Below are 12,539 nucleotides of genomic sequence, written 5' to 3'. Positions count from 1 at the left end.
GGATGAGAATCCCAGAAGGAATTGAGACTCCGATTTCTACACGATTTCATAAGCATTGATGTTGTTTACGTTTAAGAATTAATCTAAACCCTTTTTAAAACTGTCCACTGTTCCTGCTGTGACCACGTCCTGAGGAAGTCTATTCCACAGCTCTTACAGTAAAGAAGCTTTGACGCTCGCGGAGACAAAACCTTTTCCTCTCCAATCGGAGGCAGTGCCCCCTTGTCTTTTGAGCGCATTTTACATGAAACAGTTTTTCACCGTATTTTTTGTATGGCTCTTTTATATATTTGTATAGGTTAATCATGCCCCCCCTTAGAAGTCTCTTCTCAAGACTAAATAAATTCAATTCTTTGAATCTTTGTTCATAACTATAACCCTCCATGCCCCTTATCATTTTAGTCGCTCTCGTCTGTACTTTTTCCATCTGTAGTGCGACCTTTCTATGGACTGGTGCCCAGAACTAAACTGCATATTCCAGATGAAACCGCACCAATGCCTTGTAAAGTGGTAGTATTACATCCCTCCCCCGCGAGTCCATACCTCGTTTAATGCATGACAATATCCTGGTGCCCTTAGAAGCAACTGATTGACATTGTATGTTGTAATTTAATCTACCATCCACAAGGATACCCAAATCCTTCTCTATAAGTGACTCTCCCAGTGTTACATCACCTAGGACATATGAAGCACAGAGATTATTACTACCAAGATGCATAACTTTACATTTGTCCAAATTGAACCTCATTTGCCAAGTTGTTGCCTAATCACTCAGAGTGTTCTAGTCAGCTTGTAGTATATGGACATCTGTACAGTTCTACACAGCTTAGTGTCATCTGCAAAAATAGAAATAGTGCTATTAATCCCCTCCTCAATATCATTAATAAATAAATTAAATAATAGAGGGCCCAGCACTGAATCTGATCCTTGGGGTACACCATTTCTGAATAGGAATCATTGACCACAACTCTCTGGACACGGTCCTTTAGCCAGTTTTCAATCCAATTACAAACTATACTTTCCAAGCCTATAGACCTTACGTTACACCTATTAAACGTCTATGAGGGACAGAATCAAAAGCCTTTGCAAAATCCAGAAACACTACATCCACAGCTGCAACTCTGTCAAGGCTACTACTCACCTCCTTACAAAAACAAATCAGGTTAGTCTGACAACTTCTGTCCTTGGTAAACCCATGCTGGTTATCACTTATAATATTATTTACAGTCACATGCTCCTGTATATAGTTCCTTAAGATTCCTTCAAACATTTTTCCCACAACAGAAGTTAAACTAACTGGTCTATAATTACCTGTGGAGAACCTTGATCCTTTTTTTGAATATAGGCACCACATTGACTTGCGCCAATCACTGGCACTGTGCCAGAGTACCTAGAGAATCTTTTAAAATTATAAACAGGGGCACATCAATGACTGAACAGAACTCTTTAAGCACCTCTTGGGTGTAATCCCACCTGGCACCCGTAGCCTTGTTCACATTTACCCTATTTAACTTGTCTTGACCATATCTACAGTTAGCCAAGTGAGAATATTACTGGATGTACTAACAGCCCCAGCATCACAGATATCAGCTCCTTTCTCTTCCTTTGTATATAGAGAGCTAAAAATAACATTTAGTAACTCTGCCTTTTCCTCATCTTCAGTGACTACCCCCCCCCCTTTACCATTATCGAGTGGACCTACTTGCTCAAACCTAGGATTTTTAGCATTTTGTATATTTACAGAATTTTTTGGGATTTGTTTTGCTCTCTTTTGCCATCTGCTGTTCGTTTTGCTAATTTTATCTCCTTTTTACACATTTCATTAAGCTCTTTGTAATCTTTAAATGCTCCAGCTGAACCCTCAGATTTGTATGTTTTAAATGCCTTTTATTTTGTCTTTTATTACCCTTTTTACAGTAGCTGTAAGCCATGAAGGGGGAGGGGGGTTAATTTTAGCCATTTATACTTGTTACCTAAAGGAATAACTTTTTTAGTGCAATTACTCAATGTGGATTTAAAACTCTCCCATTAATCCTCAGTATTATTATGTGACAGTAGCTGCTCCCAGTCTATGCCCTGAAATGCTGCCCTCAACCCAGGAAAATTAGCCTTTTTAAAATTTTGTATCTTAACTCTTGCCTGACAGAGTTTGCTTCTTATAGTTTGTTGATCACGCAAAAATTGTCAAAGATCACCATGTGGCCCTAGCTTACGTTTGAAGACACAGATGCATAATGAGAATATAGAAGGTATATGGTGGCTCACCTGTTGTGGTAAATTGTTCTGGTGCTCTGTTAAAAGACGTTTCCCTGAGAACCCAGTAAAAACAAAATATAAATGGTGTTGTATAACAGGCAACTCAACCATCCAGAACTGCACCGTTGTAAGACATAATAAACAAGATCTATTAAAAGGAATGTAAATCACAATAACAATCACCTAATGATTATATCAAATAGTGTATTAATTCATACATAAAATTGCAATAAAAAAATTGTAGAATTTATTAAGATATTATATTCTAATATAAATATATACGAAAAGTATTTTAAAAAAATCAATAAAAAACAAAACAGAAAAGTGTATACAAAATAATGTGGATTAATCAATGGGTAGTCCTGTTGTAATTTCAATTAGTTAGTAATGCCCATGTAGATAATAGATATATCCATAATTACATTGATCAGAAAAGGAAAAAAGAAAAATGTTCCAGTGATTTGTGAAAAATTTAAAAAGTATAAAAATATGAAAAAGTCAAAAAATAAGTCCAGTGATTGTGAAATATAATAGTAGAGGTTAAAAGAATAGAAACATATTCGTAATATATGGGTGTATTTATAGTGAAAATTGGTAGGGTCACTGCAATGATAGTAGTGGTAGTGGATTGTGCCTCTAAGTTTCCTTTACATTTAGAAGTTTGTATCCAATGTATTTATAGCATTAATATTTTGTATCAAATGGAAGGTAAAAAGATACTTATGTTGGCTACGAAGTAGCCGATTTACTGTACTGCCGGCTTTGATGTAGCTTTCCTCCCGACTGTGTCCATGCAGCAGCATGTAAGCGCTTGTTCCTGGGGTTGGCGTCCCACGTCTTGGCACGCTCTTTATTCCTGGATTACAGGCATCGGGGACAGCCGGGTAACTTGAGTCGGGGATTGTAGGAATCTCACCCCGAATGGGGATTGTAGGAATCTGACCCCTATTGATTACCAGACAGGCTATATTTCACAGTCGGCGGTAGTATTACTTTTCAATGGATGATTTTAGCCTCTTGTATTCGGCCACTGAGGAAGGGATGTGTAGGTCCGAAACGGGTCTGGGAAATATATGAATGCAATCTTATAAGAAGCTTCTTATACACCATACAGCCCAAATACAAGAGGCTAAAATCTTCCATTGAAAAGTAATACTACCGCCGACTGTGAAATATAGCCTGGCTGGTAATCAATCGGGGTGAGATTCCTACAATCCCCATTCGGGGTGAGATCCCTACAATCCCTGACTCAAGTTACCCGGCAGTCCCTGCAGCCTGTAATCCAGGAATAAAGAGCACGCCAACACGTGGGACGCCAACCCCAGGAACAAGTGCTTACACGCTGCTGCATGGACACAGCCGGGAGGAAAGCTGCATCAAAGTCGGCAGTACGGTAAATCAGCTAGATCGTAGCCAACATAAGTATCTTTTTATCTTTCATTTGATACAAAATATTAATACTATAAATACTGTATACAAACTTCTAAATGTAAAGGAAACTTAGAGGCACAATCCAATACTACTACTACTACTACTATCATTGCGGTGACCCTACCAATTGTCACTATAACTACACCCATATATTACGGATATGTTTATATTCTTTTAACCTCTACTATTATATTTTTCCACAATCGCTGGACTTTTTTTTTTTTTTCCATATTTTTATACTTTTATTATACTTTGTAAATTTTTCACAAATTACTGGAACATTATTCCTTTTCTGATCAATGCAATTATGGATATATCTATTTCCTACATGAGCATTGACTAATCCACATTAATTTGTATATACACTTTTCTGGTTTTCTTTTAATACTTTTTGTATATATTTATATTAGAAAATAATATCTTAATAAATTCTACAATTTTTAATTGCAATTTTATGTATGAATTTATACACTATTTGTTATAATCAATAGGTGATTGTAACACAATTAATTGGTTATTGTGATATACATTAGATTTATTAGATCTTGTTTATTATGTCTTACAACGGTGCAGTTCTGGATGGTTGAGTTGCCTGTTATACAACACCATTTATATAATGAGGATATAAAACTTTATACAAATACATATAAAAACATCCACAGGTCATAAACAATCCAGGACTGGTTTTAAAATCTTCATTAAAATGGAAATTATCTTGCCAGTACTATATGCAACATAGTTTACAAATGGTCCAATCATAAGAATAATTTTATACAATATAATGCTGTACAAGTAATATAAAGTGATGAGTGTAAAAAAGGTTATCCCAGTGTGACATTTGCATATGGCCTAGTCTGTACTGGAATCCAGCACTTGTGGCATCTTATGTGATAACAGGATGAAAAGCCCCCTAGATGTTCAATGTGATTTTTCACACATGACTATTAGACCATGCATTGTTTTCATGTTAATTCAGCATAATTAATTGGTTGAGAAGGTCAGTATCTTTAAGAGAATCGAGAGCGGTGGCAACCTTTCCAACGGTGGCATTTCTGGACCCCTCCTTCATCTGCCATTTGTGTAACATCTGATATACTTTTTCTTTCAACCCATCACGGTCATAGTCATGGTCAATTTCTTCAATTTCTGGCTGGCGAAATCCAACTGCGCGTGCAAACTCCTTCCATTTCCGAGACAAATTTTCCCTCAAAAGTTGCATCTGGTTTTCATTTAATAAAGCATTGCTCCCTGAAATGCAGGAATGCAAAGAAAAAAGTATTAATGGGACAATAAGTTTGTGTAAGACATATCAAAAGTTTTTATCTGTGGTGCTGAGACCCCCAACGATCGCTAGAACGAGAGTGCTCTTTCTCCCCACTGCAGAGGATGGAATTGAGGTGGGCCCATAGACTTTCTATTGAGTCCATCTCACTTCCTCTTCTGCAGCAAGGAGAGCACAATAAGTGTTCTGTTCTCTTTTCTTTTCACTAGTAAACAGTGTCTCAATGCTCAGACCCCCACTGATCAAAACTTTTGATACTACTGCACTCTCTTTGGTCAAATGCAAATAAAGGGGGACCTTTACTAAGCCAGCGTTTTAGACCCCGGTCTTAGTCCATGTCCACTGCCTCTTGTTTTGCCTAAGTTATGTAGAGGCGGCGTGCTCTACATAACTTAGGCGCTTTACTGGTGGCCAGGCGACCTGCTTAAATCTACGTCAGCTCCCTTGCTGGCATAGACTTAAGACATCTTTTCATTCCCTTCCCCGCCCACACCACTTCCCATTTCTCAGAACTGGCAAAAAAAAAAAGAAGAAGTGAGTGGCGTACACGGGGAAAAAGCCACCGATTTTGCAGAAAAACATCTGTGACAAAATCTGCACCTGTCTGTTCGATCCTGGATCTATCTGCTATCCACTTTTTTTCTTAAAATTGTCTATACATGGATGATTATTACAGAACTGAAACTCTTTGTTCTTTGTGCTATAGTGATGTCATATGGTAGACAATGTATATAGTTGTCATAGCTATGAATGAGAGAGAGTTGGAGGATCAGTTTCTGGGGTAGGTAATATTGACAGAATGTAAATAGTAAAAACTATTTTATATATTTTTTTCTTTGTGACCATTGTCCCTGAATATGATCTAAAGAATGGAAATACACCAGTTTGTATGTAGCATTCAAAGTGATAAAATAATACCCTAGGCTTCAAAGTACCCCCAAACATGAAAAGGTTCATTATCTTATACTCTTTTAGCTGAAACAAAAGCACTCATAAGGAACCCAAAATGAAGTGCGCACACTAGAACTTAGCTACTTCTGTCTCCTGATTAGCACACCCAACCTAGGCACTGTAGGTAGGGTGAATTTAGTTATGGAGATGTCCGATGATCATCTCCCTGATTACACACAAATACATTAGTTTTTTTCATTAAAGGGGTTGTGCATTGTCATGATATTGATGACCTATCCTAAGGTTTGGTCCAACTGTTGATCAGCTGTTTGAAGAGGCTGAGGAATTGTAGTAGCAGTGCAATTACAGCTTCCTCTCCCTGAATGGAATGAACATCTATAGTTATACTGCACTACTAACTACAATTCATAGGGAGTGGAGGTAACCGCTGATGGCAGGGCCCTATCAATCTGATATCATCGTCAATATCATACACTGTAAAACCCCTTTAATCCCTTTTCTACCAGCTCCGTACACGTACGGCACTGGAGCAAAGTACAAACATGGCACAATGAACAATTATTGGATCTACAAATTCCATGATTGTTCAGAATAAAAAAATATCGGATTTTGTGGGCTCAAATACCAGCTTCAAAATCACCCCCTTTCCGTAGAATAAAAAATAAAATTAAATACGTAAATAACAAAAAATATAAACATTATCGGTATCACCTAGACCGAAAACACCCATAATATTAAAATATAAAAATATTTTTCTAATACGGCGAATGGTGAAATGGGAAAAAAAAAAGGTTCAAAATGGCCAATTTGCCATTTTTTCCTCCTTCGCTTCTCTTACCCAATTTTTTTAAAATAAAATGTGATAAAAAAAAAGTCACACACACTCTAAAATGTTATCAATAAAAACTACAGATTGTCCCGCAAAAAATTAGCCCCTACACAGCTCAGTAGGTATAACTATAAAAAAAGTTATGAGGGTCAGAATATGGTGATGTAAAAACATTTTTATAATTTAAATTTCCTCAAAGTTTACATTTATTTTTACACTATTTAGACATAAAAACCTATACATATGTGGTATCACTATAATTGTACTGACCCAGAGAACGAAGCGCACAGGTCAGTTTTGCCACAAACGAAAATCAGTGGGAACAAAACCCTTAAAACGGTGGAGAAATTGCGTTTTTCTTCCAATTCCACCCCATTTGGAATTTTTTTAACCCGCTTCCTACTACATTGTATGCCATATTAAATAGTCGTATTAGAAAGTACAACTTGTCCAGCAAAAAATAAGCCCTCAAACAGCTATGTGAACGAAAAAATAATAAAAGTTATGGCCCCACATCCCGAGGGACAAAGGAGGGCTAGGTGTACCTGACCTACGTAAATATTACTCAGCCTCCTTGCGCCAAAGGATAGTGGACTGGTGTCGGCACACACAGCTCAAACAGTGGGTATCGATTGAACAACTCTGCTCGAGCTGTCCGCTGACCTCCCTGCCCTGGGTAGATTTGAAACTCCCTTCAGTTCTTTCTAATTATCCCACAATTGGTCCCACCATTACACAATTTCATAAAGTCAAAAACAATCCTCTGATCTCCCCCTCCCCATTATTCCCCATTTTGGGAAATCCCAATTTTCCAGTGAGTTGCAGGGGAGGACCGTTTTTGCAATGGTGGGTAAATGGTAGGTCCCGTGCGCCCTTTTTCAGAACCTCAGGCAGATGGCTTACATACTTATGACGAGATTTTGAAAGTAACAGATTCCTGCCCTTTGGGATTCTGGAGATCCAGACAACTGACGCATTTTTTATCCTCTATTCCGGCCTCCACAGGGTTTGACAGGGCTCTTACCGCTTTTGAGAAAGTTTGTGTTGGGTCGGGCTCCTACAAACATTCCCTATCTGAATGTTACCAAGCCTTGGTGGCCCCTCAACAGGATTATCTGCCCCCATATGTGGCGAAGTCGTCTCAAGACCTGGGAGTAGACATCCCCCCTGATCACTGGTCAAAACTTTTCTGCCTGCTCTACCGGTCATCCATGGCAAGTAGGTTCCAGGAGGCGGGTTATAAGATACTGTCCAGATGGTATTATGTTCCAACTAGATTACAGAAAATGTTCCCATCCGCGTCTCCTGTTTGCTGGCGCTGTGACTCAGCCATGGGTTCCATGCTACACATTTTTTGGGATTATCCAAAAATTTGTCCTTTTTGGCAGTTGGTCCATAAAACATTGTCCTTAATTTTCCGGTTTACAATACCAAATACTCCTGGTTTCTTTTTATTATTCCTATCGGATCTTTCAATGAGGGTGCTTCGTAAGTCCTGTCTGTGTTCCCTGGTGATTGCGGCTAGGTCATGCATCCCTGTGAGGTGGAAGCTCTCTTTGCCTCCGACAATTAGCTGTTGGTTCCAAAAGGTGGAGGAGATCCGGAGAATGGAGGAACTTACTTCGAAGTTGCGAGCCAAGCATAAAGCTTTCCTCGATTCTTGGGCCCCCTGGTCTTCTTTTCAGGAATCCCAGGAATTTCGGAACCTTCTGTCCTAAGATGCTAAACCTAACCCTGTACTCTGTTGTGTTACACCCCCCCCCCCTCTATTTCTCCCCCTTGTGCTCATTGTCTGTCAGTTTTGCTCTTCTCCTTCTGTCGTTATTTATCTGGTGGATACACTTTTCAATATTTTTTCAATTATGTTACTTTATTCTTTCTGGCGCTTTTGTTTTTGAGACAAGGAGTACGTTCTCACTAATTTCTCCCGACAAGGCTTTTGCTTAGTCAAAACAGATCCTGCTTCAAAGGGGTTCCACGCACCATACTACAGTTGCCAGCAGGATTTGTTAAGAGGACTGTAAAATGATGATGTCTCGTTGTAGTGCTCCATCTGTGAAGTACTTGATGTATTTTATTTACTTTGCTGATGCACGGTTTGTTACCCGTAATAAAGAATAAAAAAATAAAAAATAAAGGTTATGGCTCAAGAAAGATGGGGAATAAAAATGAAAACGCAAAAATGAAAAAACTTCCGGTATTCTAAGGGTTAAGCTACTTTGGCCAGACAATCAGTTGTGCTAAAATCTGCATTAAAGTTGCATGTGATTTTGGTCACGGTCATGCAACGTTTTTCTGCCTTTTTCTAAGTCTCCAGGAATTTTACATCCTGTTCTTACAGTCACTTGCCACTGTCACCCTAGTCATGAAATATGAATGAAATAAAGTTTTTTAATCTAAAGTATGACTGTAGGCATGCTTTTAACAGCTATTTTCTTATTTGACAAAAAAAAACTAAAAAAAAAAAAAACTCACCAAGCACTTCGGCATATAGTTTCTGCTGGTAATATGAGCCTTGAGTGACTGGATTCATTTTCATATCTAACTCCCCTCCAGCACTTAAGAAATTATTATTTCCAATCTGAAAGGCTGTACTGTTTGATATAGTCAAATTGACAGATTTCTCTAGAGGAAAGCAAAGAAAAAGACCAAAGTTGGAATCAGGTTTGTGAAATAACAACCCAACATTTAATAATTTCAAATAAAATAATAGGCCCATAAAGTTAAAAAATGTTGCATTGAATACAACTATGAAACTGCATGAGTATGCTGAACTGCAGTATGATTACAAATGAGGAAGGTATTTGAAGATGATAAACTGAAGGATTTTAATACTCTGGTTAGGGAGTTTGGGATCCCCCAAAAGGATATTTATAAATACTTCCAGTTTAGGAACGCTTTAAGGACAGGGGTAAATGTAGATAAATACAGAAAGGAACAAACAGATCGAATATATAAATTTACGGATGTCGGAGAAAAAAGGGGTACAACTAAACAAAGATATGGGATATTGATGGAGGGGAAAAAAGAACGGATTACAATATTAGCTAAAAAAAGGTGGGAAAAAGAACTCCAACCCTTTTTTTCCGACGAGAAATGGAAAGATGCCCTTAGAAACTGTCCAATGGTATCGGATTTGTGACCTGGTATCTTGTGGTTATATAGTATATAATTTAGTCCCCTGAGGAATTGGTAACCACTAATGAAACGCGTTGGCACATGTTTGTTTACTACTATAAAGGATAACATCAGGTCCCTAGTTTGCTGAGTGACATTAGTGTTGAATCATCAAGGCCTGATTAAATCAAGCAGGAACACTGTATTGCCAACTCCAGTCCGTCAGTCGTTTGTTTTTGACCATCAGTGGTGTCAGGAGTGATCGGACCTGTTCTCATCTGTTGGACGAAGCTGGGCAGTCTAAATCTAGGAAGGGAGACTTTAGGGTTTGTAAGTGAGAGTGGGGATAGAGACAAACTCAGGGACACCTAGGGCTTGTTACCCAGCATTGTGTCCTTCTGTCTGTTTTTTTCTCTCACTCTATCATTATCGCTATCCCTTTATTGGGCCCCTTCCTCATTTGTAATCATACTGCAGTTCAACATACTCATGCTTTTTCATAGTTGCATTCAATGCAACATTTTTTAACTTTATGGGCCTATTTTATTTGAAATTATTAAAGAGGACCTTTCACCAGAATAAAACTTCTAAACTAACTATACAGACATGTAGAGCGGCGCCCAGGGATCCCCCTGCACTTACTGTTATCCCTGGGCGCCGCTTCGTTCCCCCGTTATAGCCTCCGGTATCTTCATAGTTAGGCTCCACCCAGTTGAACCTGCCGGCGTCTCCTTCTCCCATGCTGTAGCACTGGCCAATCACAGCGCTCAGCTCATAGCCTGAGAGGCTTTTTTTTTCTCTCAGGCTATGAGCTGAGCGCTGTGATTGGCCAGCGCTACAGCATGGGAGAATGAGACGACGGCAGGTTCCCCTGGGTGGAGCCTAACTATGAAGATACCAGAGGCTATAACGGGAGAACGGAGCGGCGCCCAGGTATAACAGTAAGTGCAGGGGGATCCCTGGGCGCCGCTCTACATGTCTGTATAGTTAGTTGAGACGTTTTATTCTGGTGAAAGGTCCTCTTTAAATGTTAAGTTTTATTAAGCTACCCACTATGTGTGAAATATTGGATTAAAGGGTCTAGCTCAAAATTTATAACAATATTTTGACCATCTTGATTTGGTTGTGTATAACTACTTTGAAACAACAACCCAACACATCTCGGGCTAGGCTCACATGTCCGGCAGCAGCTCAATCAGAAACCTTCATTGCAGATACAGGTTCGTGTAAACGCATGTGGACAGTAATGTGGCTATAGCCCTGTAGACACTTGCTATGATTTCCGTTTAGTCGAGGTTCAGCCAGAACTTTGATGCATTTTCATTAGAAAATCTGCTCCAGTCTTTATTAGTGTTTTGGGGAAAGATCAAGGAATTACAGGACTGAGACAAAAGCAATTGCTCTCAAGACTGTATGTGTGCACTGTTTTATCTTAAGTATAACGCTGCGTTCACACCTGAGCGTACGGGATGGAGCGTTATGTATGCGAGATTGTATGTGCACTTACAATCGCGGCTCCGGAACAAGCAAACGCCCATTGTCGCGCGTTCCCGGAAGTCTATGTACGGTAACGCACGACAAGACGCCCCAAAGAAGCTCCTGTGCTTCTTGGGACGTCGGGCGTTTTACAGCGCGATAAAACGCTCGGGTGTGAACCCAGCCTTACACAATGATTTATCATACACTATACTTTAGGAACTAAGAAAAAATATCAGCATTTTGGAGCCAAAACGGGGAAAGCAATTACTACACCGAATATTAGAACTGACAGAATTTTAAAAAAAATTATAATTTATAACTGGGGATAGGTAATCAGTTATAAAGTCTCAGAAAACACCTTCAAATTATTCCTTTACCTGGTGAATACATCTGTGGATACCCAAAGTTTCCCTTGGGGAACATAGTGTTGCCTTCTGTGCCTGCAACAATACAACACATTTGCTATCAATCATGGAAAAAAAAGGGGTTTGCAGCCATTAACATTGAAAAAAAAAAGCAGAATGGCTCCTAGATTCCCTGCCAGTCTCTACTTTCTGGTATGCGACCATTTAGCCACTGGCCGAGGTTGGTCACCGCTGCAGCCAGTAATTGGCTGAGCAGTTATACATTTCCTTTTGAGAAAGACCACAGAGTAGAGATTTGTAGGGGACCTTCAAGCATTGGAATGGGAGTGGAAAGGGATGAATTAGGAGAGAGTAAAAAAATATAAATAAATATAAAAATGAAGCCATTGTTATCGGATTTAACCTCTTTACTTATTTACTATGTATTGAAGTATTTCCTTGCTCCGATGCTCCCCCTGCATTGCACAGGGCAAGTTCTGTTTGCTTACTGCCTATGACATACCAGACTTCTCCCCACTATGCTAGGTGGAGACTTCCGTCTAGCAGTGAGCCCTGTAACATCACCGACACAATTGGGAGTTCTTAGGTGCTGTCCTAGGCTGTTTTAGAGGTAGGTAATAGTGGTGTCCACCTCTAAAACAGCCTAGGACAGCGCTTTCTCTTCAAACAGCTGATTGGTGGGGGTGTTGGGAGTTGGATTCCCGCCGATCTGATATTGATGACCTATCCAGACACAGCTGATGTGGGGAGGGCATATATGGGCAAGGTAGATATAGGTAATAGAAATAGGTAATGTCAGTATTTAACCGCTTCAGCCCCTAGCAATTTTCAGTTTTAGAATTTTAGTTTTTCACTCCCTGCCTTCCCA

The 12,539-nt window shown here is 39.3% G+C and overlaps 1 protein-coding gene across 3 annotated transcripts in view; it reads right to left on the bottom strand.

The window, feature by feature from the left end:
• Nucleotides 1–4,368: 4,368 nt before the first annotated feature.
• The window catches only part of RIPK1 (receptor interacting serine/threonine kinase 1), a 150,750-nt gene continuing 142,579 nt past the window's right edge, over nt 4,369–12,539 (bottom strand). Inside the window, exons 10-12 of one of the 3 annotated variants that reach the window (XM_044293586.1) lie at nt 11,684–11,746; nt 9,186–9,335; nt 4,369–4,935 (exon numbers count right to left, since the gene is read on the bottom strand). In XM_044293586.1, the coding sequence (XP_044149521.1) occupies nt 4,655–4,935; nt 9,186–9,335; nt 11,684–11,746 (494 nt within the window). In that variant the 3' untranslated portion in view covers nt 4,369–4,654. The remainder of the gene's footprint in view (nt 4,936–9,185; nt 9,336–11,683; nt 11,747–12,539) is intronic. The other 2 variants (XM_044293588.1, XM_044293589.1) reach the window with 2 other exon arrangements.

Source organism: Bufo gargarizans, chromosome 5 (genome assembly GCF_014858855.1).
Source record: "Bufo gargarizans isolate SCDJY-AF-19 chromosome 5, ASM1485885v1, whole genome shotgun sequence".
Classification (NCBI taxonomy): Eukaryota; Metazoa; Chordata; class Amphibia; order Anura; family Bufonidae; genus Bufo; species Bufo gargarizans.
This window is presented reverse-complemented; position numbering and strand designations above follow the sequence as displayed.